At 41.0% G+C, this 20,907-nt stretch overlaps 1 protein-coding gene across 3 annotated transcripts in view; it reads left to right on the plus strand.

Moving 5' to 3' along the window:
- CREB3L2 (cAMP responsive element binding protein 3 like 2) overlaps positions 1–20,798 on the plus strand; it is a 79,361-nt gene extending 58,563 nt beyond the window's left edge. For all 3 annotated transcript variants that reach the window (XM_085229043.1, XM_085229029.1, XM_019615487.3), the window contains exons 6-12: positions 33–179; positions 1,871–1,929; positions 3,318–3,386; positions 10,962–11,061; positions 12,061–12,187; positions 12,876–13,101; positions 14,003–20,798. In XM_085229043.1, coding sequence (XP_085085169.1) covers positions 33–179; positions 1,871–1,929; positions 3,318–3,386; positions 10,962–11,061; positions 12,061–12,187; positions 12,876–13,101; positions 14,003–14,078 — 804 coding nt within the window. In that variant the 3' untranslated portion in view covers positions 14,079–20,798. The remainder of the gene's footprint in view (positions 1–32; positions 180–1,870; positions 1,930–3,317; positions 3,387–10,961; positions 11,062–12,060; positions 12,188–12,875; positions 13,102–14,002) is intronic.
- The last annotated feature ends 109 nt before the right edge of the window (positions 20,799–20,907 follow it).

Below are 20,907 nucleotides of genomic sequence, written 5' to 3' on the forward strand. Positions count from 1 at the left end.
GTTACATTTCTTCATTTCTGTGACACTTGCAGAAATTGCAGGGGACTGGCCCACTCATCCTGACAGAGGAGGAGAAGAGGACACTGATAGCAGAGGGGTACCCAATCCCTACCAAACTGCCCCTGACGAAAGCAGAGGAGAAGGTGCTGAAGAAAATCCGCAGAAAAATAAAGAACAAGGTAAATAATGTTCATTTAGCGTCTTTGCTGGTTAATTCCTACTCAGCCTTCATTTAAAAATGTTGCAGTGTTTCAGTAGCAATGACCCATAGTACTGCTGAATGCTGTAAGATGTCTTTTAACAAACTATTTTTCTTTGTTCCTGAACACATCCATCACATTGTGACAGTGCCTCTCTGTCTAGGTATTTACCTGAACACATAAACAATGGGGTATTTAGCAAGCAGGGTATCAAGTTGCTGTTGCCTGGCTCCATTTTAAAAACTGTTTGATCCTTTCCCTTATGGATAGGCAAAGACTTGTGTGTTCTTTCCATAGTGTTGAAGGTGTCCTTTTCCATAGTTTCATGTTTTAAAGTCTGACTTTGTATTTCCTTGCCCTAGTCTTCTGATCACAGAATCAGACCTTGGCTTTTAAATGAATAGTTGACAACAAGGCTGTGAAATGTCCTGCAAGTCTTCTCTTTCTCCCCAAATGGCGAACAGTTAGTGGAGGAAAGCATTTTTTCAGACTTAGCTAACTCACTCATTCTAGAGAATATTAGCACACCTTTGAAGGCTGATGCATTCTGTTACTGGTTTTGCTGACAGAGGTGTAAATTTGCCTACATTGAATCGAAATGTGGTCTAATTTTTTTTCCCCCCAAAATTGTAAAGTTTCCTTGTGCATTTTATCGTGCATGTTATTAGAGACATTTGTACTGGGGGAAATTGCTAGAGGCCTTTTGGTCAAACTCCCTGCTCTGAATGCAGAGTAAGTTTAGATCAAGTTACTAAACGGCTTGTCCAGTCATGTTTTGTTGTTTGAGTGATGGGTCCTCAGCTTCTCTGGGCAACCTGATCCATATGAGGCTGCTTTTCTGGATAAAAAATAAAATACAATCTTAACATTTAATTGGAATTTCCTTTGTTGCAACTTGTATTTAATGTTCTTGACATTTTGCTGTATACCTCTGAGAAGGTTGACTTAATCTTTGCTACAGCAATAGGATTCCCTCCTTAGCTTTATCTTTTTAAATCTGAACAAACCCAGATTTCTTTGCCTCTGTTGATACACCATGTGCTCCAGCATAATTACTGTAGCAGAGGCTGTCCTCTGGACTTGCTCCAATATGTCCAAAGTGTTTATTTCAAAGTCCCAAACTTCACATGGTTCTCGACTGTGGTCTTGCAGGGGCTGAGTAGATGGGAAGAGATACTTCTCATGACCTACTGGCTACACTCTTGTAACACAGCTCGGCTTTGGTTGATGTTCTTTTTTATGGGGGCATATTGCTGATTTATGTTTCACTGATTATCTATCAGAATCCCCAAGTCTTTTTCTGCAAATCTGCTTTCCAACGTATGCATGGGTTTTTCTTTGAACAGAAGCAAGACTTTCTCCTGGCATCGTCTTTTAGTGTTTGTGCTAGGATATTCTCTGCAGATGAATCTGATTTGCTTTTTAAGGTTAATTTTGTAAGAGCAGCGAGTGATCTTTTTTCTACTACTGAGAGGAGCTGTCTTGCTTCAGGATGTGGAAGTGGACCAAGACAGCGCTTTGCTTACCAAGAATAGGAATGAGAACAGCACTGAAGCTTGAATCTAATAATGTCAGGCCTTTTTACTAGTTTATTAATTCATCTTTGCTGCTTTTTTTTTTTTTTTTTTTTTCTTTTCAAATATTTGGTGTTTTGCTTCCCTTTTCCTTAGATCTCTGCCCAGGAAAGCAGAAGAAAAAAGAAAGAATACATGGACAGTCTGGAAAAAAAGTAAGCCAGCCCCCTTCCTGTTTCAAATGGGCCAATAGCACTGGTTGCTGAAATGGGAAAGGATCCAGCTGTTGATGCTGGGACTGTTTTGTGCACAAAGTTCCAGCTGCCATCTCGTGGTTGTGACTGAGAAAAGACCCTTCTTTAGTCTGCTTGTACGTATGCTGAGGTGCTGCGTACATGGTGGTGTGTATTGGTGGCTGTGGCTGCCACCAACACATAGCTAATGCTCTGGCAAGGACCTTAAACCTTAAGGAAGACAAGACCTATCTACTGTTAGCCTTCCACTCAGGCAAATGTGCTGGTCTAGTGGATAGGCATTGCCCATGGAAAGGTAGGGTTAGGGTGAATATAGTCTGTCTTCTGGTACAGATGTAGACAGAAATAGGAAGTAAGTGAGCTAAGACTTCCTAGGATAATAAGCAGGGCTTGGAGAAAGAACATGTGACCAATTGCCTTCCTTTAGCAGGAAAAGGCCAACCCCTCAGTTAGTGATTTATATCCCAGTTTAATCTTTCTTGTAAGAAAGAAGTGTTCTGGTATTTTTCTTATGCACTTCACCAGATGGATCTGCTAAAACCCATGTACTATTTTTTGTGATACCCTCAAGGTAATTTCCTTTTTTCATATCTCTTCATGGATGAGCCTTGATTTCTCAGTTAGACTCTTGTGAAATTCTAGCATATTTGTACAGATAGGAAAGCATTTCCCTTTTCCTTTTTCCTCACATAGCTATTCAAGGTGGTCATACGTGTCTTATAGGAGTCCCATATTTTTATTTTGACTTCTTGGGTAGCAGGTCATATGATAATATCCTTCAGTTTACGCAGGTTTCTTGGTACAGTGAAGAAACAAGTACTCTCTTGGAAATAAATCTTCTGGCTTATTAGCCTCTATAAACATGAAAGTCAAGGGTATGATTTCAGAAGCATGGCGTTTGTTGAATTTTTTAGTGTGATACCTAACAATGAAATGCACACATAGAATACTCTTGCACAAAATAATTGCTAACAACATAATCAGAGCATATTCAGTGACATATAAAGTATCTGTCTTGTGGTCTGATGCACAGAGAAAGTCATAGCAGGGTCTTCCTTATTGCTATTTCAAAGACCAAAAAGTCGTTACAGAGCACCCTGAATAAACTGGACATATTGGGGTATAGTTGACTACTATAGACAGATGTTCTATAGCTAGTAGTTTCTATTGCAATGCCTGCAACACCATGAAGCAGGATTGAATATTATGACTGAATTTAGTTGGTGTAGCTTTCTCATTAGATGTAGGAAAAATCATAGAGCTCTCTGTGAAAATAAATTTGGGTTGTTTTACAAGTTTTTGAATGTAAAAAGCAGTCATTTATTAATCTTTCCTTGTGTTGTCTCCAGAGTTGAGAACTGTTCAAATGAAAACAGTGAGCTACGTAAGAAGGTTGAAGTCCTGGAAAGTACTAACAGGTACAGTATGAAGGGAATAGGAAAAAAAAAATATATAGATGGAGCATGACAGTAAAAAGTAAAATCCAGAAATTAAGACATCAGTTGAAACGTGAAGAATAGTATCTGGTCTGGTTAATGTCAAAGAAAGATGATGGAGAGTGGTTATTGTGACTGTGCAGTGCGATGTAAGACGTAGGGGCTTTGATGTCAGCTCTTAAACTGTCTCCTTAGCCTGTGTTGTGTTTACCTTTTATTACCCTTCTTTGTGTTCTTCTTTTGCACAAGGAAACATGATTAGTTACTGATAACAAACAAAAAACTTCAGCCCAACTCTCCAAATTGTCCTTTGTCAGTGAAAGTGTCTGCTTTGACAGAAGGTCTTGACCTGGAACGTGACACTTCGAGAATTTTGTTGCTTAGTTGCTCTGAGTCAATGTTAGTTTATTCTGGACTGCTAGATATCACTGCAGTTGTTGAACGCTGTTCTGATCATCTGATACACCATTAATATCTTTCTATATTTTAGGAAATACAACTTCCTTTATAAGGATAATCAGCTTCTCATTTCTTCATTTCTGAAGAAAGAGGCGTCTCAGTGGTAACTTCTTCAGAAGATGTATAGCAGAAAATTATCTATAGCTGAGCTTTGAATTGGATATTAGCCAAGAGTGGAGTGTTAGTCATGGCTTATCCTCAGTGTGTTCTCTAATGAACGCAAGTTCCAATGAGTAGGTACTAGATGAGCCCACTGTTAATACTTTTTGCTTAGAGGCATTTGAAATGGTGGTCACATACTGCCACTGAACATGATGGTAGCAGTGAAGTGTGGGAGAAAGCTGGATTTTATAGATAAGACCCACAGTCATGAAAAATGGCCCTAAAGTTTGTCTGGCAGCCAATGTATTGCTAATTGAACGGCATGTGTTGTTTCTAATCTCTGGATCCAATCTCTAATATCATGGAGCGAGACCCTCTAGCACTGTAATTTGCTAGAGAGTGTCTCCCACACACTGCTCATGCATACAGACATCTGCTGCTTGTTTGAAGGGAGCCAATCCATTTCTGTTCCTCCTGTATCTTCCTGCAGGGTTTTACATAAAAGAGCTAGGAGTTGTTCTGTAGGTGTTGGGTAGAGTTGTCTCTCTCAGAATCTGTTCCAGGAGGTACTGAAACCAGCTGCTATAAGGAAGAGGGCAGCTGTGAATGACCACTCAGGGAAAACCTGTTGTCAAGCCTTAAATTTTCTCCCTTGTTTAGCTAAATTTGGTCAACTTTTTACATCTCTTGAGCAGGTGAAGATATAGTCATGGCAACTGCTCTGTTCATATTTTTCAGTTTTTTAGGCAGGCCCTTTAGCATCTTCTTTGTTATTTTATTATCTTAATACCCTAATGCTAACTGCTTTAAAATTATTTAGCTGTCTGTGTGATATTATGCCTCATACTCAGAACATATGCGATGAGTTGTATTGTTTACTTTCCTATGCAAGAGCACCAATAGTGACTTGCAGTGTCCTGCAGAGAAGCAGTTGTTCCTGACTCTCTGCACAAAAATTCTTGTATCTCATGGTGATGTTGGTTTGGGTATTTAGATACAAACTGTACCTAAAAACTGCTAAGGCTGCAAATTCGAGTTCTGAAAAATTTGTTGAAGTTCCTGCTTTCGTTAAGCCTGACTTAACACCAAATTGTGGTGTTTTGTTTTGTTTTTGTTTGGATTGGTTTGTTTTGCTTTTAAGATCGCACCCCAAAGAGCCACTTTCTCTCTTTTAGTATGTGGCTGTGTTAACTTGTTTAGAGAATGGTTCCAGACCCTTTCTTAACGTATGTCGGTTGCTTTCTACAATGAATTCAAAATGACTGGTTTCCTCATTGGTACAGAGCATTGATGTGTAATTCAGAAGCTATGCAAATGTTTCAGCATCCTGTGACTGGTGCTTCCATCTTGTTCTTAGGCAGGGATCAAAGCTTGTGAAGAAGTGAGGGTCACATTGTGCAGTGTCAGTTTATTCTTGGATGCCCAAATTTAAACACTTAGGACCTTGTTTTCGTAAGTTCCTAGCACACAGTCACGCACACATGTAACTTATTTAATATGCCCAAAGCATGGACCCAGTTGACTTCAGCTGCAGCTTTGAGCATTTAATGCAGTAAAAAAACGAAGACTTCTTTTAAGGTTTCATTTAAAAGTAGATCTAAAAGCATTATAGCTGCTTTTTATTTGCAGAAATTTGGAAGACTTGAAAAAGGTAACAGGAAAATAACATTTTGATTGCATGTGGAAATGCTCATGCGTTCAATGTGGATGAAGTCAAAATTGTTGTGCTGTTGTTTTCTTTTTTTAATGTTGTTGGAAAATTGGGCTGTAGCTGCTCACTTAGAAGTTTATGTGCATGTATGTGCAGTCAGTGTTGTGTTTTTATAGTCTGGCTGGAGCTGAGAGGAGCTGACAGGCAATTACCTAAATATACAACTATTAAACACCAGAGTTTTCCTTCTGCATCTGCAACCAGTATTTCAGAGCATGTTGTTATTCTATATATAGAACAAGTTTTGCACAGATACATACCTAGGACTTCAGGGAAATCCTACTTACATTTTGAAGTCTGGCTCCAAACCATGGAAGCACTGCAATTTCTTCTGCTAAAAGAGTAGCATGAAAAATTTTAGAAGAACCTTCTCTGAGAGACTGCCTTAGCCTGAAATTCTGGATCTGAAAAGATTTGATGTAAAAGGTGCAAATGTGGTCCAAAAAAGTTGCATCCAAAAGTATCTTATTTGCCTTTCATATATCTTAAAAGGAAGGCAGGAGTCTGGGGATCAAGATGCAAGGGAGTTTTTAATTCTCATTAATGAGTGGGTGTCTGCAACATTTTTGGCTTCTTCAGTATTAGAACACTAGCATATGTTTCCTCTCCTAATTTAAGTGACTCAGTCTCTTACAAGAAACCCATCCAAGTTCCTTCCTAAGGATTTTTCTCAAAACTACAGGAACACATTATTACATATGTGTTTGTTATGTCTTGTAGCCACAAGTGAGTCAAGATCTCATTGGCTTTGGGGCACTGCTGTCTTAGAAGGGTGTGAAAAAAAGCTGGCATCAAGACTTGAACTGACTTGTCTCCTTTGCCAAGAAGGCTTGATTCATTCATCTGGTAACACTGGGACTTCACAGAAACTGCCATTAGTTTAGGCTTTGATTATGCTCCATGACACCAATGTTGTCTAGCTGGGAGCAATGGCTGTTTGGGCTAAAGACAGTATTGAAACACCAGGTACTGTGTGTGTGATGTGTGAGAAGAACCTTTGTTTTTCACTTCTATTAAATCTGTATTTATAAATATATTGGTGGCCAGTTTTCTTTTGGTAGGAAGAAATAGGTAAAAATAGGAATTAGTGTGTGATTGAGAGTATAAATGTTGTTGAAACACATGAATAATGCATGCAGGTAGCTGCTAGAGTTGCTCTGGTGAAGTAATGACTGGTAAGTTGTGCAGATATCCACTCTGACAAGTATCTCAAAGGCAGTGGCTTTGTAAATACAATTGGGATGTTTTTGCAGTGCTCCTGCTCCTGCTTAAGCCATTGTTGTAACTCCCTGTCAAACTGAATTGTGTATCAGTCTGACCCATGGGGGTTTACCAGCACCAAAACCACCGGACTTCACTGGTTTACATGGCTGTTCCTTCATTTGAGGCTGATAAACCTACTTTGACAAGTCTTCTTCAAGAAGAGAAGGATCTGGATTAAAGTTACGATGAGACGTCTTACATTTCATACCACCTTCATAACAGCTGACCAAGGTTGGCAGCCCTGGAGCAACTCCTTGTCTTTTAAGCATCAGGACAATGTTTTTATGCTGAAGTGTCTGATGAAAAAAATACTGGGTTTTCATGTTTCTAATTCAAGTGAGAAAATTAGTGGATTTGTTTGTTTTGCTTTGGAGTACTGTGATTTTTCAATGAAAACCTTACCTTTATAGGACAGGCAGAGAAGTAATCTATGTGTAAAGCTGGAATAAAAGAGAACATTTTTTCTCCTTTTAAAATCAAAGTTAAGTTTTGTTCCTCAAAATACTGTTTTGAGGAATACTATATTGAGGAAGCCTCCCAGGTGACAAGGTCCTGTGGTGACAAATTTCCTCCGCTGACTGAAAACATCGCTGGAAGCAAAGGGGAAGCCTTGACTTGTTCCTTACTCTGGTAGTGAAAAGTGACCTTCTGAAGAGAATTTTGTGAATGCACACGTGAAAATAAGACATCATGGGCAGAGTGGATTTGCTGGGAGTGCTGGAAAAGAAAGCAGGAGTCTTCAGTTACTTTACAGCTTTCCTATGAGGTGCTTCTCTTGGCAGGGAAAAGCGTGAAAGCACGTTCACACCTCCTGCAGAGGTGACCCTCTAATTGAATATCACTGGGAAATGTGTCAGACGTAGTGAAAATAATCCCTGTGGGTACAAAGCCCCTTATGTGTATGCTGCTTTGGGATTGCATTTTCTCTTGCTAGGATTTAGCCACTGTCAGTATGTTTCAATAAGAGCAATCTTGGACTTTCTACTGATACTGTTCTTCAGAGCAGAGAACTGCTCCAGAGAACTGTTCCTTAGCCTTCTCTTCTTAGTCCAGATCATTCCTGCAGTCATCTAGTAGCAATGAAGGCAGCTTGTGTGTGGGAAAGATCTCTTCACCTTGGAATTCAATCTTCAGAATTTCCTCTTCATATGGAAAAAGAATGCTCCCATTTTGATGATGGTAGTGTAAACTGCCATCATATAATAAATATCTGAGCAAATAAGCTTGCTTCTTGCTCTCATATCAGCTCTTGCTCCTAATTTGAAAAATGTCCCTGTAGCCTGTCATCTCCAATCACTGAGCCTGTGTCTTCTGAGAAGATCACAGAAGCTCTGTTCAAGCGACTTGGGAGAGAAAGACATTTTATGTGAATGTAGTTGGTCAGAAAGATGAGAGATGTATCTTCTATGACTATCTGCAGATTTATATTTTTCAAAGTGAACACTTTGGAATCAGTGCTCCAGGCCCACTCTTCCCAACAGGATTTTTTAATGGGACTCAAAATAGCAGAGATGAGCAAAATTACGTGTTCTCTCTATTGATATTCTCACCAGCCATTAGCTGTTTTCTCCCTTATGCCTCCACAAAAAGTGGCAAGAGTGATCAACATTTCAAGTTTGCAGCCCCCAAGCCAAGGAAGGAGCTGCTTCCTTCTCATGCCACACAGCTCTTCTCTGTCAAACCCAATGATCACAGAATCACAGAAACACTAAAGTTGGAAAAGACTTACAAGATCATCCAGTCCAACCATCCACCTATCACCATAGTTCTCACTAAACCATGTTCCTCTGCACAACATCCAGACGTTCCTTGAACACCTCTAGGGTCAGTGACTCCACCACTTCCCTGGGCAGCCCATTCCACTGCCTGACCACTTTTTCAGAGAAGTAGTATTTCTGAATGTCCAGCCTAAATCTCCCCTGGCACAGCTTGAAGCCATTCCCTCTAGTTTTGTCACCAGTTACACGAGAGAAGAGGCCGACCCCCAGCTCACTACAACCTCCCTTCAGGTAGTTATAGAGAGCAATAAGGTCTCTCCTGAGCCTCCTCTTCTCCTGAACATTCCCAGCTCCTTCAGCTGCTCCTCATAAGGCCTGTGCTCCACACCCCTCACCAGCCTTGTTGCCCTTCTTTGAACCTGCTCCAGGGCCTCAGTGTCTTTCTCGCAGTGAGAGGCCCAAAACTGGACGCAGTACTCGAGGTGCGGCCTCACCAGCGCTGAGTACACGGGGACAATCACTTCCCTGTTCCTGCTGGCAACATCGTTCCTGATGCAAGCCAGGATGCCATTGGCCTTCTTGGCTACCTGGGCACACTACTGGCTCAGCACTGATCAAGCCTGTAATGGGTTGGGGGGGATTTAGTCTTCCATAATAGCACAGAAATGACAGGGCTAGCATTGCTATGTAACGTGGCATATGGTGGGAATACTGTATGTAGTGTGTACTGTGCCATAAAATGAGATATCCTCTTATGTAAATCTGTGTGATCCCTGAGCAATGAAGTGGGTAGGAGGGAGAGACTTCCAAGAGATGTTATCAAAGAGAAGGGTGTTAGAATGGTCTCATTGCCATGATGGATGTTGTTTTCATCTCTTCATTTGTCTGTGGTCTATAACAGTGAATGAAGGACTCAGTTAGACACATCAATTTCTTCTTTTTAATACTGAGCTGCAGAATAAACTGGGTTCTCAAGAGCATGCAATACATCCTTCCTTAACTGGAAAGGATCTGCTGGCCTAGATCTGTGCTCTGAGCATGCCTTGTGCTCATTTCAGAATGCAATCCCGAAGTCCTTGAATGCATTAAACTCTAATTAGCAATGATCATTGATGATTAAAAAAAGTCTGTAATAATAGGAAGACAAGTGTATACTGAGCCATAAAGGCACCTCTGGGTCTGTCCTACAATTAGCTTTTAGCAAGTTTGATCTTAAAATATTCCTTCTATTTTCTCTGACATCCTAACCTTGCCTCTTGTTCTCGTATTTGACGTCATGGTCTCCAAAATTGTTGCCTGGAGTTTTATGGGGGGTTACCCTCAGAAACTGTGAGGCTTATGTAAGAAGCAAAAAGTAGAATTGGAAACAGCAAAGTCAACGTCTTGATGTAACATTGCATGATATTTGACTGTAATAAGGGCAGGTGTTTGGGTTATTCCTTCTCTGTCAGAAAGCTCAAATGAAAGTAAAATGGAAACCTGTGAAAACCCAATGCCGATTATTCTTTGGGATCATTTCCCAATTAAATGATAATATCCTGACTGTAGCCATTGATGATGGTATAGCAAAAGAAAATCAGCAATTGAGGCAGAAGAATACCCTCCTGGTCCACGACAGTTGACTCGAACCAGAAGAGAATTACTATTGTGGTTGTTACCTCTGAAAGGCACGGTCAGAGTAGCTGCTTCAAGCCACCGTGGTTTTGTAAACTCCTGGAGGATTTAGCAAATAGCAGTGAAGTACTTTATTTAGCAAATGAATTTATGGGAAATTAAGTCTGTGCTTTATATCCCTTTCTTTAAAAAAGGTCCAATTCATTGTACAGTGAGTTTTCAGAAAAAGGGTGTAGAAGGGTACTTCTACCACCAGCAATTACAAGCTTGCTTTTGCACCGTTTCAAGTAACTGTGAAACTCCTGCTCAATTCATGATACAGAACCAGGCTGTATAAGCAGTCACTCACTTGCACATAGAGCAATTCCTGTTGTTAACACATCTACTAGAATTTCCTAGAGAAGGTCTGAAAATAGTTTTTTATTTACAAGAGCTGTCTGAATAAGGTAAAGAAGTCATTGTTCGGGGATGTCAGCTGAGGGAAAGGCAAAAGATCTTTATGAAAGATCCATTGTTAATCCATGCAAGAATTTTGTAAAAATTAGACTCATTCCTTACTTCTAATTTCAGATGGAGGACTTCAGTCATCTGTATCTTACTGTAACTGCTAAATGTATTATTGTTGAATTTGAAGCAAAAACAAGTAGATCAGGACATCTGAGGCTCACATCTGTTGTCTTTGCTTTCCAGAACACTTCTGCAGCAGCTGCAGAGACTCCAGGCCATGGTTGCTGGGAAGGTGTCCCGTTCATGTAAGGCAGCTAGCACACAGACAGGGACCTGTCTTATGGTGAGTACTCTCTAAAGCTGAGGATTGTAGAGAAGTGAGGTTCACTTTCCACTGTTCAAAACCACAGCCCCTGTTCTGCTAAGCCTCTCACTTACAAATTCTCAGGTTGGGAAATTTATCTTGATAGTTTAACACTTCATTCTAAGGGAGGTGAAACTTCTGACTGATGAAGGGAAGGCATTACATTCTCTTGGAGATCATGCCTGTGTTTTTGCTGGGCTGCTGCAGTGCTGATGGAAGCAGCTCTGCTCCTCTGGGTGACCTGTTTTATTATTTCCTACATTTTTTTTTATGTTAGAAATGGTGTCTACTGCTGTAAAATGAAAATGAGGGTGCCCTTTGATTTTCAGATTTTAGATACCAGTAAAAATAAACTTTTAAATCTGAATAAAAATATGACTAAGGCTGTAAATCTGTGTCTGTTCTATTTCAGTAATGTCTGTCAGGATAAGAAAAGGGTTAGAATGAAGCTCTTCCTTCCTTACACCCAGCCAACAAGTTCCCTTTATGCTAGTGATATAAATTGATGGAAATTATATTCAAGGCCTTTGCTGTTCTCATCGGCTGCCAGCCTCTCTGTCAATTTTAGGCAAGACTAGGGCCAGCAGCAGAAATAACCTTGGAAATTCCCAACAGTATCTGTAAAACACACATGCCAGTTGTGTCTGCTTTTCAGCTTTGGGAAGAAATAAGGCAGGAGGCCAAAACGATGTCAGACACTGAAAACAAACTCCAGCATTAAAGCGCCAAATTTGTTCTTGTGTCTGTGCCTTTGCTAAGAAGTGCTGTAGGTAGTGACAGAAATAGCCTCAAGTCACTTGTTTTGATAACATATCAGATCTGCTTTGTGTCACTTTTTTGTTTTGATGCAGATGTGGCACTGGGGGACCAGGATTAGCAGGCATGGTGGGGATGGGCTGACAGTTGGACAAGATGATCCTAGTGGTCTTTTCCAACCTTCACAATTACCTAACCTCTTTCTCCTTTTCCCCATGCCAGATGGTGGTGCTGTGCTTTGCAGTTGTTTTTGGCAGCTTCTCTCAGAGCTATGGACCATATCCTTCTGCAACAAAGATGGTGTTGCCCAGGCAGCATTCCTCACCAGAGTCTTACACAGACTCCATTGGTAAGTGACCACCACCAGTGTCTTGCTTCTTGCTTGGTTGCTTTTCAGCACTTGGTTTTCACCTCCATCCCCAAAGCCCTCCCCAAGCACCTCTTGCTCTTCTGCTACTTAGATGGCCGTACCTTGATATACTTGTGGTTTTCAGACAATATCTTGGCAAGTTATACTGATGGCAGCGGACTTAATAAAGATTAGCAAAGCCTTTCCCCACCAATCTGCTTTGTATTTCAGTTTAAAGCCTTTCTGTTTCTATTTGAGGAACTGAAGAAGTAGTCTGTAAAAGGTAGCAGGAGAGCTTGACTTCTGCTCTTTACCACATATTCATACTGTCAGTAAGTGCAACTATCAGCTGCTATTTCTTTTGCCAGTGTTATCTGAGTGTCTAAAGACTGAATGGGAGGCTTAGTAGTACATAGCAGTTAAGAAGTGGTAGCATTAAACCTATATTATTAAAGTGATTACCTCGTTTTGCTCTTGTTCTCTGAAGAGTTCAGAACTTTTTTGATCCCTACGTGGACCGTTGCTGCAGTGTCTTCCCACAGCTATCAAACCACCAATTACTCGTGATGAAAAAACCTTTGCAGCTCTAGTTCTGCTCTGATGATTTCCATTTCCTGAGATGACCAGGGCTGCACTCTTTGACCTGCCTGTTTCTCATCTCAGTTTTGCCTTCTGTCTTTGCATCCAGTGAGGTCACGGAGTCTGCTAATTTATGAAGAGCCTCACCAACTGGAGGAGTCGTCAAGCCCAATCTCATCTGCAGATCGAAACGACAGGCATGCAGACGCCACCAAGTATGCGGCGCTAGCTCTGGAAGCTGTGCCGGTGATGCAGCGGGATGATATCATGGAGTTCACAATAGCCAACGAGACACGGCTAGAGAAATCGGTGCTGCTGGGCCTACAGCAGCACAGGTGAGTGCGTGGTGGACTGCTTGTGAGTGAGACAGGTGTTTGAAGTCTCTGACATGGAGGCCAGCAGTGAGATTGTGCTATTCTGGGCACTGTGCAACTTGAAGTAACAGTTTGGCCTCTGTCTGAGGGGCTTATAGGCAAAGATACTGTCACCCTCTTTTGGAGAAGTGGTTGCAATAATACTCTAGTGACAAAGCTACTGAACTCAGTGCTAGCCCCTATAAGCCTGTTAGTTTTGCCTCCTCCACTTCTTTAAGCACTTATGTGCATGTCCCCTAAAGGAGTAAGCTTTTGCCATTTGGGTGGAAGTGTGAGGCTGTGACTCATGGGGCTTTGTAAGAAGTTAGGGTGTGAAGAGCTTAAACTTCCCACAGCAGCAATCTTACTAATGCATGCTGTGGAAAGTTAGCAGTACTTGACTTAGAAAAAAAACTTGTCAGGTTATCTGAACTACTTAACATGGAATTCTTTCATAATTTACTTTTTTTTTTTAACATGAATTTATATTTGGGTCCTCTGCAAAGAAAGATTTTAAATATATGAGTGTGGTTTTTATTCCACTGTACCTTTACTTGTCCTGACACTGTTCTGTTGTCTCAGGTCTTGGTCTCTGCTAACAAGCAGTAGCAAATACACCAAACATTTGGATTGAGTCTAGAGGAATGCTTTTCAGAGGTCTAAATTGAGTGATGTCATCGCAAGAATGCCTTCTGAACACTTGTATCAGAGTTATACTAGGGCCAAAGAGATGACTAATTCAGTGTGTTATCATACTCCAACTGACAAGTGCCTGTTAAAATGCTGAGTGCCTTTTTTTGCATTAGCCAATTTGAGCAGGATGTGCACTTTTAAGTATGACTGTTAGTGTTAACCTTTGTTGTTGCTTTTTTTCTCTCTACAGAGTCAACTCTGAAATTGAAGGAAATGAAACACTGAAGATAATTGAAATAGATAGAAGAGTCAATGCCACCTCTTAAAAATAAAAAGGCCTTTTTTCTTGACTTCCCTCTTTCCCAGATATTTTCAACCAAAGTCCCCCTTACTTGTCATCCTTAGTGAACCAAAGCACAAAAGAGGGAGTTGACCAAATTCTGCATTGACTGGTGAGACTGTGACTGCAGATGGAATCTCTTGTCTTGTGACTCCCTTCCTTACTTCTCACAATCTCTATATTTGCTTTTATTTCTTTCCTGTCTGGTAAAACAAGGGCAGGGTTGAATTATGATTGCAGATGATACCAGCAGTGTGCTGATGATTGATCGTGTGTCAGTGCTTGCATGTATACATCATCATCTGTGCATAAAGTCATTGGGTAGAAGAGTGGAATATGCAAAACTGGTGGGAGCAAATGGTTGATGGGTTTCTTGGGAGAAGGTAACTAAGAGAAATAGGAGAGGCAGTGTGATGCTGCTCAACTTTAGTCACGGTTCTATGCTCACTGGTCTGTAGCACTTGAGCCTTTTTGGGAGGAATGAGAAGCATATGCTTCATCAGCCTTTGAAAGCACAAGAATGGGCCCCAATAATATTTTGTTAACAGCACAGGCAGGAGAGGTATGGACAGTGACAGTGCTGAATCATCCTCCCCTACATCTTTCTCTCTTCTCCTCACCAGCCCCTGTGTCATTTAGTGGAACAGGTTTCTGTTTGCACTGGAAGCAAACGTGGTAGGTATCCCTACTGCTTCTACCCTTATGGAATTCAAGCAAAGATCCATCACTGTCTTGTCTCACTGTCTGGGACAAATGGAATAATTTAACTGATTCTGTTTAGAAAGCAGGTTTTGTTAATTTCAGGCAGTGTTTTGGGTGGATGTTCCTTAGTCTGCTGGAGGCTAATCTGCTTAGTTCAGACCAATTCCTTCCCAATAAACTAAATCAATGTTAAGTCTTAAACCAGAAGTGCCTCCTGAGAGGACCATATAGATTTTATTTATTGGCTTCTAGTTGCATTGATGGAATTTCTCATGTAGACCAAGTCTTGTTGTGTTTTCCGTTTTTTTTTTTTTTTTTTTTTTTTTTTTTTTTTTTGCCATTTTCCTGTTACTGTTGTAAATAGTATTTATTAGCTTTGCAAGATTTTGTTCAAGGACTTATATTGGATTAACCTCCCCTAACCCTGCAAGTCATCTTGGCAAGCTCTGAAATTGGACATAAACACATCACAGAGCATCCCATTCCCTCCCTCTAAGCTTGAATTGCCTTAAAATAGTCATAGGCCTCCTCTTCTTCATGTGTCCTTTTCCAGAGATGAGATCTTAGATCAACTGTTTAGCCAAATAAGATGCATACAGTTCAGGCCTGGAGGTGGTTAGATGCTGTATTAACATACAGCAAGGCAGTCTCTGACCTGAAGAGTTGGTATGTAGGCAGCAGACAAGGCAAAAAAGGAATGAGGCAGGCACATAGAGAGGTGAAGTAACTGCCCCAAAGTGTAGTGGAAAAACTAAGATATTCAAATCTGATCCTAGTCCAGTCCACTTTTTACTTTGCTGTGTTTCCTTCTTCTCCCATGTAGCTGTTGCCTAAGACTTGTCCTTCTATTGCCTTTCTCATGCCTTTGCATGAGTTGTGCTTATTGGAATTTGTCCTTGGATTGGCATAGCCAGTTCTAGCCCATGATTTGAGCATGATTTGGGATTGCTCTTATTGCTACAGAATGGCACTCAGACTTCATTGAGGATGAATTTAATGTGAAAACCTTAGTTCAGCAGACTAGCATAGCTATTTTACAGTTTAACATAAGTCAATTTAAAAAGAGAAACAACAATTTTATAGCTCTTTTTTTTTTTTTTCCCCTCGTGATAAATAAGGGAAAAACTAACTAACTTAGCCTTACAAGTAATTTTTTTACTATGTACAGTAGATATTTCCTGCAAGTATTCTATTTTGTAAAATATTGGATTTGTATTTTATTGTAGCCACACCTGCTCCTTTCTTGTTCTTCATTCTCTTTAGACTTTCTTTAGTGTCCTATTTGCTATCTGCTCTTAGGCCTAACTCAAAGCTCAATAAATGAAATGGAAAGAATTTGGTGGACAACAGTGGGCTTAGGTGCCATTTTAAGAAGGTATTTCACCAGAGTGAAATGTATGCCTGACTCTATGAGCTGATAGTGAGTGTTGGTGTACAGATGTACTTTTTACTTTATGTCCTATTCATCTATGCAAGTGCCTTTTTACTAATTTGCCTTTGGTAGAAATGAGAGAAAAATGCCATTGTAGACCATTTTGCAAGAATTCCCTTCTTGGCATGGATCAGTGAACCTTTAGAGCTTCTTTCCCTTCACAACGATCCTGTTCAGTCCTCCACATCATTCCGGTATCCCACAATGGCTTTTGGATGTTTTTTCGAAGCAATGATACAAGGCTTCACCTAAATAGCAAACACTACTAGTTGGTGTCACTGGTGGCATCACAAGGGATGGCTGCATATTTCAGCCACATGAGGTCAGCAAAGAGTCACAGAATCATAGAATGGTTTGGGTTGGAAGGGACCTTGAAGATCACGTAGTTCCAACCTCCCTGCTATAGGCAGGGACACCTCCCTTTAGACTAGGTTACTCAAAGCCTCATCCAGCCTGGCCTTGAATGCTTCCAGTTAGCCTACATTATTTTAAACAGTGCTCCTTGAAATAGCATAAATCTAAGCAGGACAGCTATGTTGTCTCAGAGGTCGGAGGGAGCATTCACATCATCACTGGGCATCCTGTGCCGGTGTTTCAGCAGCCTCACAGGAGTGTCAGGAGAAAGCTGGGACTGACCATTTCGCTATGATATGGCAGACCCACATAAGTGGGCAAGGTCATAGCTTAGAATGTTCCGTAAGTGGTGTTTTGGTTTCAGAGCACCCACGGTTTGCCACCTCTGAGTGAAACTGAATACTTAAGGCTTCTGCAAAGGGGGCATCAAACTGTCAAGCACAGCATTGCTTTTAATTGGGTTGCAGTTTGCGCTGTGTGTAAACAGAAGGCCAAGCTGCCTGAGCTTGTGTCCACTGGCAGCTAAATGGATCACCTCCCATTGCAGATACTGCTGACTTCATTGTATTGAAGTAAAAATTGAATTTTTTCCCAGTACTTGAAAGAAACAATTTTCAATACGCAAGTAACCTCCTTCTCTGAGACCTCCTTCAGTAATCCCTATTGATGCTTTGCCTTCTTACTTGCTTAATTTGGACCTATCCATTCAAATCTTAACAGGAGATAATCATGTTTTCATCTGAAACATTTTAAATTGGTCATATTCAGGGTCAGGCCATGCTGAACTAATTCATCTGAACCAGTCTGACAACATTGATTTTAACTGCTGAATAATATGCTTCTACAATCTTCACCTGTCTCATCCTTTAAATAATTATTAAGTACTCTTGGGAATCTCTTGAGCTAGCACAAACATAGTTTGTGGATTTTATTATTAAATACTATTTCTTTATAATAAGGAAATCCTTTACTTTGGTATGTTTGTGACCGTTTTTCTTTAGCAGCCTTAATTGAACAGATTTCTCTTTGAGACAATAGGAGCCAAGTATCTCCCATCATCACCCTCCCATGGGCTGATATGTGACAAGGACCTGCTGCCCCTGGGGTGAGCGATGGCCATGCCCTAGCAGGGGGCAGAGGAGACCAAGGGCAGGCCCACTGAGATCCAAGGGGAAATGTTGCAGAGGAAGGTGTATGTGCTAGGGACGTTGGTAGGGAGCTGTAAGGGGTGTTCAGGGAGGGAGGATGCCAGTGTTTATAATGATCTCAGCCATATTAGTTGAGTCTGTAGTGTAACAGTATAACAGTGTAACAGTATGCCTTTTGCAGTGGTCAGTGACATGGGATGACGGGTGTGTACCCACAGGGCAGGCAGAGGCCTTGTGCTACCTGATATCCACTTCCATTAGAGGACTTAAGCAATCCTTACAGTCTTCAACTGCAACTTTGTGCTGTTTGACATCATGGTTATGTGCTAGTAAACTTCACTTTTGGCCCATAGCGTTAAAGCATGCCTAGATCTGTCAGTTCTTTGCTTCTAGGGAGATAAGCTATGAAGGAATTAGGGCATTATTATATACATATATAAATATATTTAAGAAGTATTAAGCACAGGGCACGTGACAGTTCTAACCTTGTTACCTGTGTGTAGATAATGTTGGTGTTGGGTTTTTTGTTTTGTTGTTTGATTTGCCAGGCTATTTATAGTTCTTTGCTGCGTTTCCTTTATTTCCTCCTCACCATTCAGCGTTCTCCAGCAGCACGGACTAATATTGGATTAGATTGAGGTTCTGAGGCCAGCTCCTGGCTGATGGCAGCACAGCTCCTCACTCATTGCTCCCAGGCACTGCAGGTTGATCCATGATAGCAGGAGACCTCTTCCATAGCCCTCTGTATAACACTGTATCCCAGTGCGAGCTTATTCTTGATTTCTTTAATGTAGAGCTGAGAAAGAATCCAAAAACTTTCCTTCTCTTTTTCTCCCTGCTGAATTTCCCACCTCTACCCCCATCCCCCAAAGCATCAGCAGTGGGTTCTGTCTGGTGCATTTAGAATGTGGGTCAAGTAAATGAATGATACTAATTACTATGTTGGGAGGGATTTCCTCTGAGTATTTGGGCTCTAGATTCTAACTAATGCCAAGAGGCCATTGTACAAAACCCATGCAACTAAGAACAGAAGCATATGGAGTATTTTTATACTTGGCTGACTAAAATATTTCTTTCTCAAGTCACTAATTAGAAAGGGAACATTTTGTATTTTGAAGGTGAAGTAGTAGGTCAGTACTTTTAACTACGAAAGCGATAGTAGCTATACAAGTAGCATTGTGCTATGGTGCTGCTGCTTTGCACTGTAGTGTTGAGAGTAAGCAGCTTTGGGGGTTGTAGAGGTGCCTGAACTGGCTCATGTGCTAAAGACTTTATAAATAAGAGGTTAGAATTCAGCCAGTGGGCCAGGAGAGTATACTTTTCTTACAGTCTACAAATCAACACTGGGCATCAAGGTTGTGATCCCAGTTAACACTGCATTGCTAAGATCAACGTCCATTGGAGACTGCAGGATTTAGAGGGGAATTGCCATCTGTTTTTGTGATTATTATGTCAGGCCTAAGCTGACTTTGTATATAGAAAGGAGTGCATCTTGGAAAAAAACTCATTTGTGATGCAGAAATAGTTTGGGTATTACTGTAAGTTATTACTGGTGATCTCTGCTCTATCCTAAAGCCATCTCTGTACTTTTCCCCAAGAGCTAGAACTGTATATGTAAGAACAAAACATGGGAAAGCTGGACTTCCTAGAGAAACTAGTTCCTGATTTCTTAAATCAGCAATGATAGTCTTTTCCATTAATTCCCACCTTGATTTCTCTTTACATTTCCCCTTGCTCTTCAGTGAGGTGTAGAATGAATGCATACCTGACCTATACTGTGTATGCCACCTTCCCTCCCAACCTGTAGGCAAAAATCCTTCTGCACTTCAACAGCCTGTAATTAAGGGAGTGGAGAGGAGGGAAGCAGAGGCAGTGGTCGATTTCTTTTTTACACAGAACACCGTTTGTAATTGACTGACAATTCCAATTCGCTGGTGCTGAAGTAATAGCATCTTGCTTTCTTCATGTGCCCCCTCAGCAAGAATGAGTGCTTGAGTGTCTGTGCACGTGTGCATGGTGAGCAATTAAAAAAAAACTAACGCAAATGCAGAGTTATTTTCTTAATGTAGTAAGTGTCCTTCTATAAAGGCATCTATCTGAGCACCCCAGGCACATTCCTCTTGGTGCAGCAGAAAGCCCAGGTGCTTCTCTCTGACCGCCCACATTCCACACTGTAAGTCTAATCTGTCATGTGGATCGCTGTATGATTTCTGTCCTATTAGCAAATGTCAGCTGAGAGCTGTTAAACTGTGTCCTTTTGTGTGTGTGCCACATTACTGTATCTAGTCTTCAGATATCAATTTTGTAGTGCAGAATTATGTTTTCAGATGCTTTCTTCTTAATGTTATACATTTGCCTTTAAACATGGCCTTAAAAAAAGGGAGGATGGAGAGGCGGGGGGACACGTGGAGGACCTGGCGTACCACCGCCTGTAGCACCATGGCCTCTGCAAGGGCTGTGCCATGGCATGAGCACATCGCAGCCCCAGTGAGGTTTTGCTGGGCCTTCTGAAGGGTAAATTACCTGATATTACCATTTGGAGAGAAACAGAGGCCAAACTCATTGCCTGGGGCCATGAGAAACAAAACCCTGTGACTCTGAGTCATTCTGCCTGTGACACCTCGAAAGAGTTTCAGCTGATCATTTCCTTTCCCTCTGTACATGTGGATACTGTATGAGTTTGTGCACTTAAACAAAACTATTTTAGATAAAAAGAACAGTGATATTCGTGCAGAAGCATCTCTCAAATTCCTTGGTAAACTGCATTGTAGCCTTTCCTGGCCACAGAAATCTCCATGCTTTTGCTAAAAGCCTGCTTCATTCTGTTTATGTGTGCTCGATGGCCTCTCCATTTTTGTACAAACGCTGTCACCTGGCTGCATTCCCACCTGATTGTTCACCTGCAACCATGTCCATTGGGTATGAAGAAGTTGCTGCCTTTACCTTTTAAATTGTCGGCTTGGTTCTACAAGATTACAGATTACCTGCCTTTGTAGCCTAAACATGTATGTATGTAGCTAAGTATGTTATGCTTTTCATTTCTTTCAAATAAATATTTTCTGTAGAAAAAGCAGGTATAGCTTGTTTGCTTTGCTGTGGTTAGGAGCGATGGGATCTCTTGGTTTTCCCAAGCGTGGCACAATAGAGAAGGTTGAAAACAGCACTCGGCTCCCACCGAA

The sequence above is a fragment of the Meleagris gallopavo genome, chromosome 1 (genome assembly GCF_905368555.1).
Source record: "Meleagris gallopavo chromosome 1, MGAL_WU_HG_1.1, whole genome shotgun sequence".
In the NCBI taxonomy this organism is placed as follows: domain Eukaryota; kingdom Metazoa; phylum Chordata; class Aves; order Galliformes; family Phasianidae; genus Meleagris; species Meleagris gallopavo.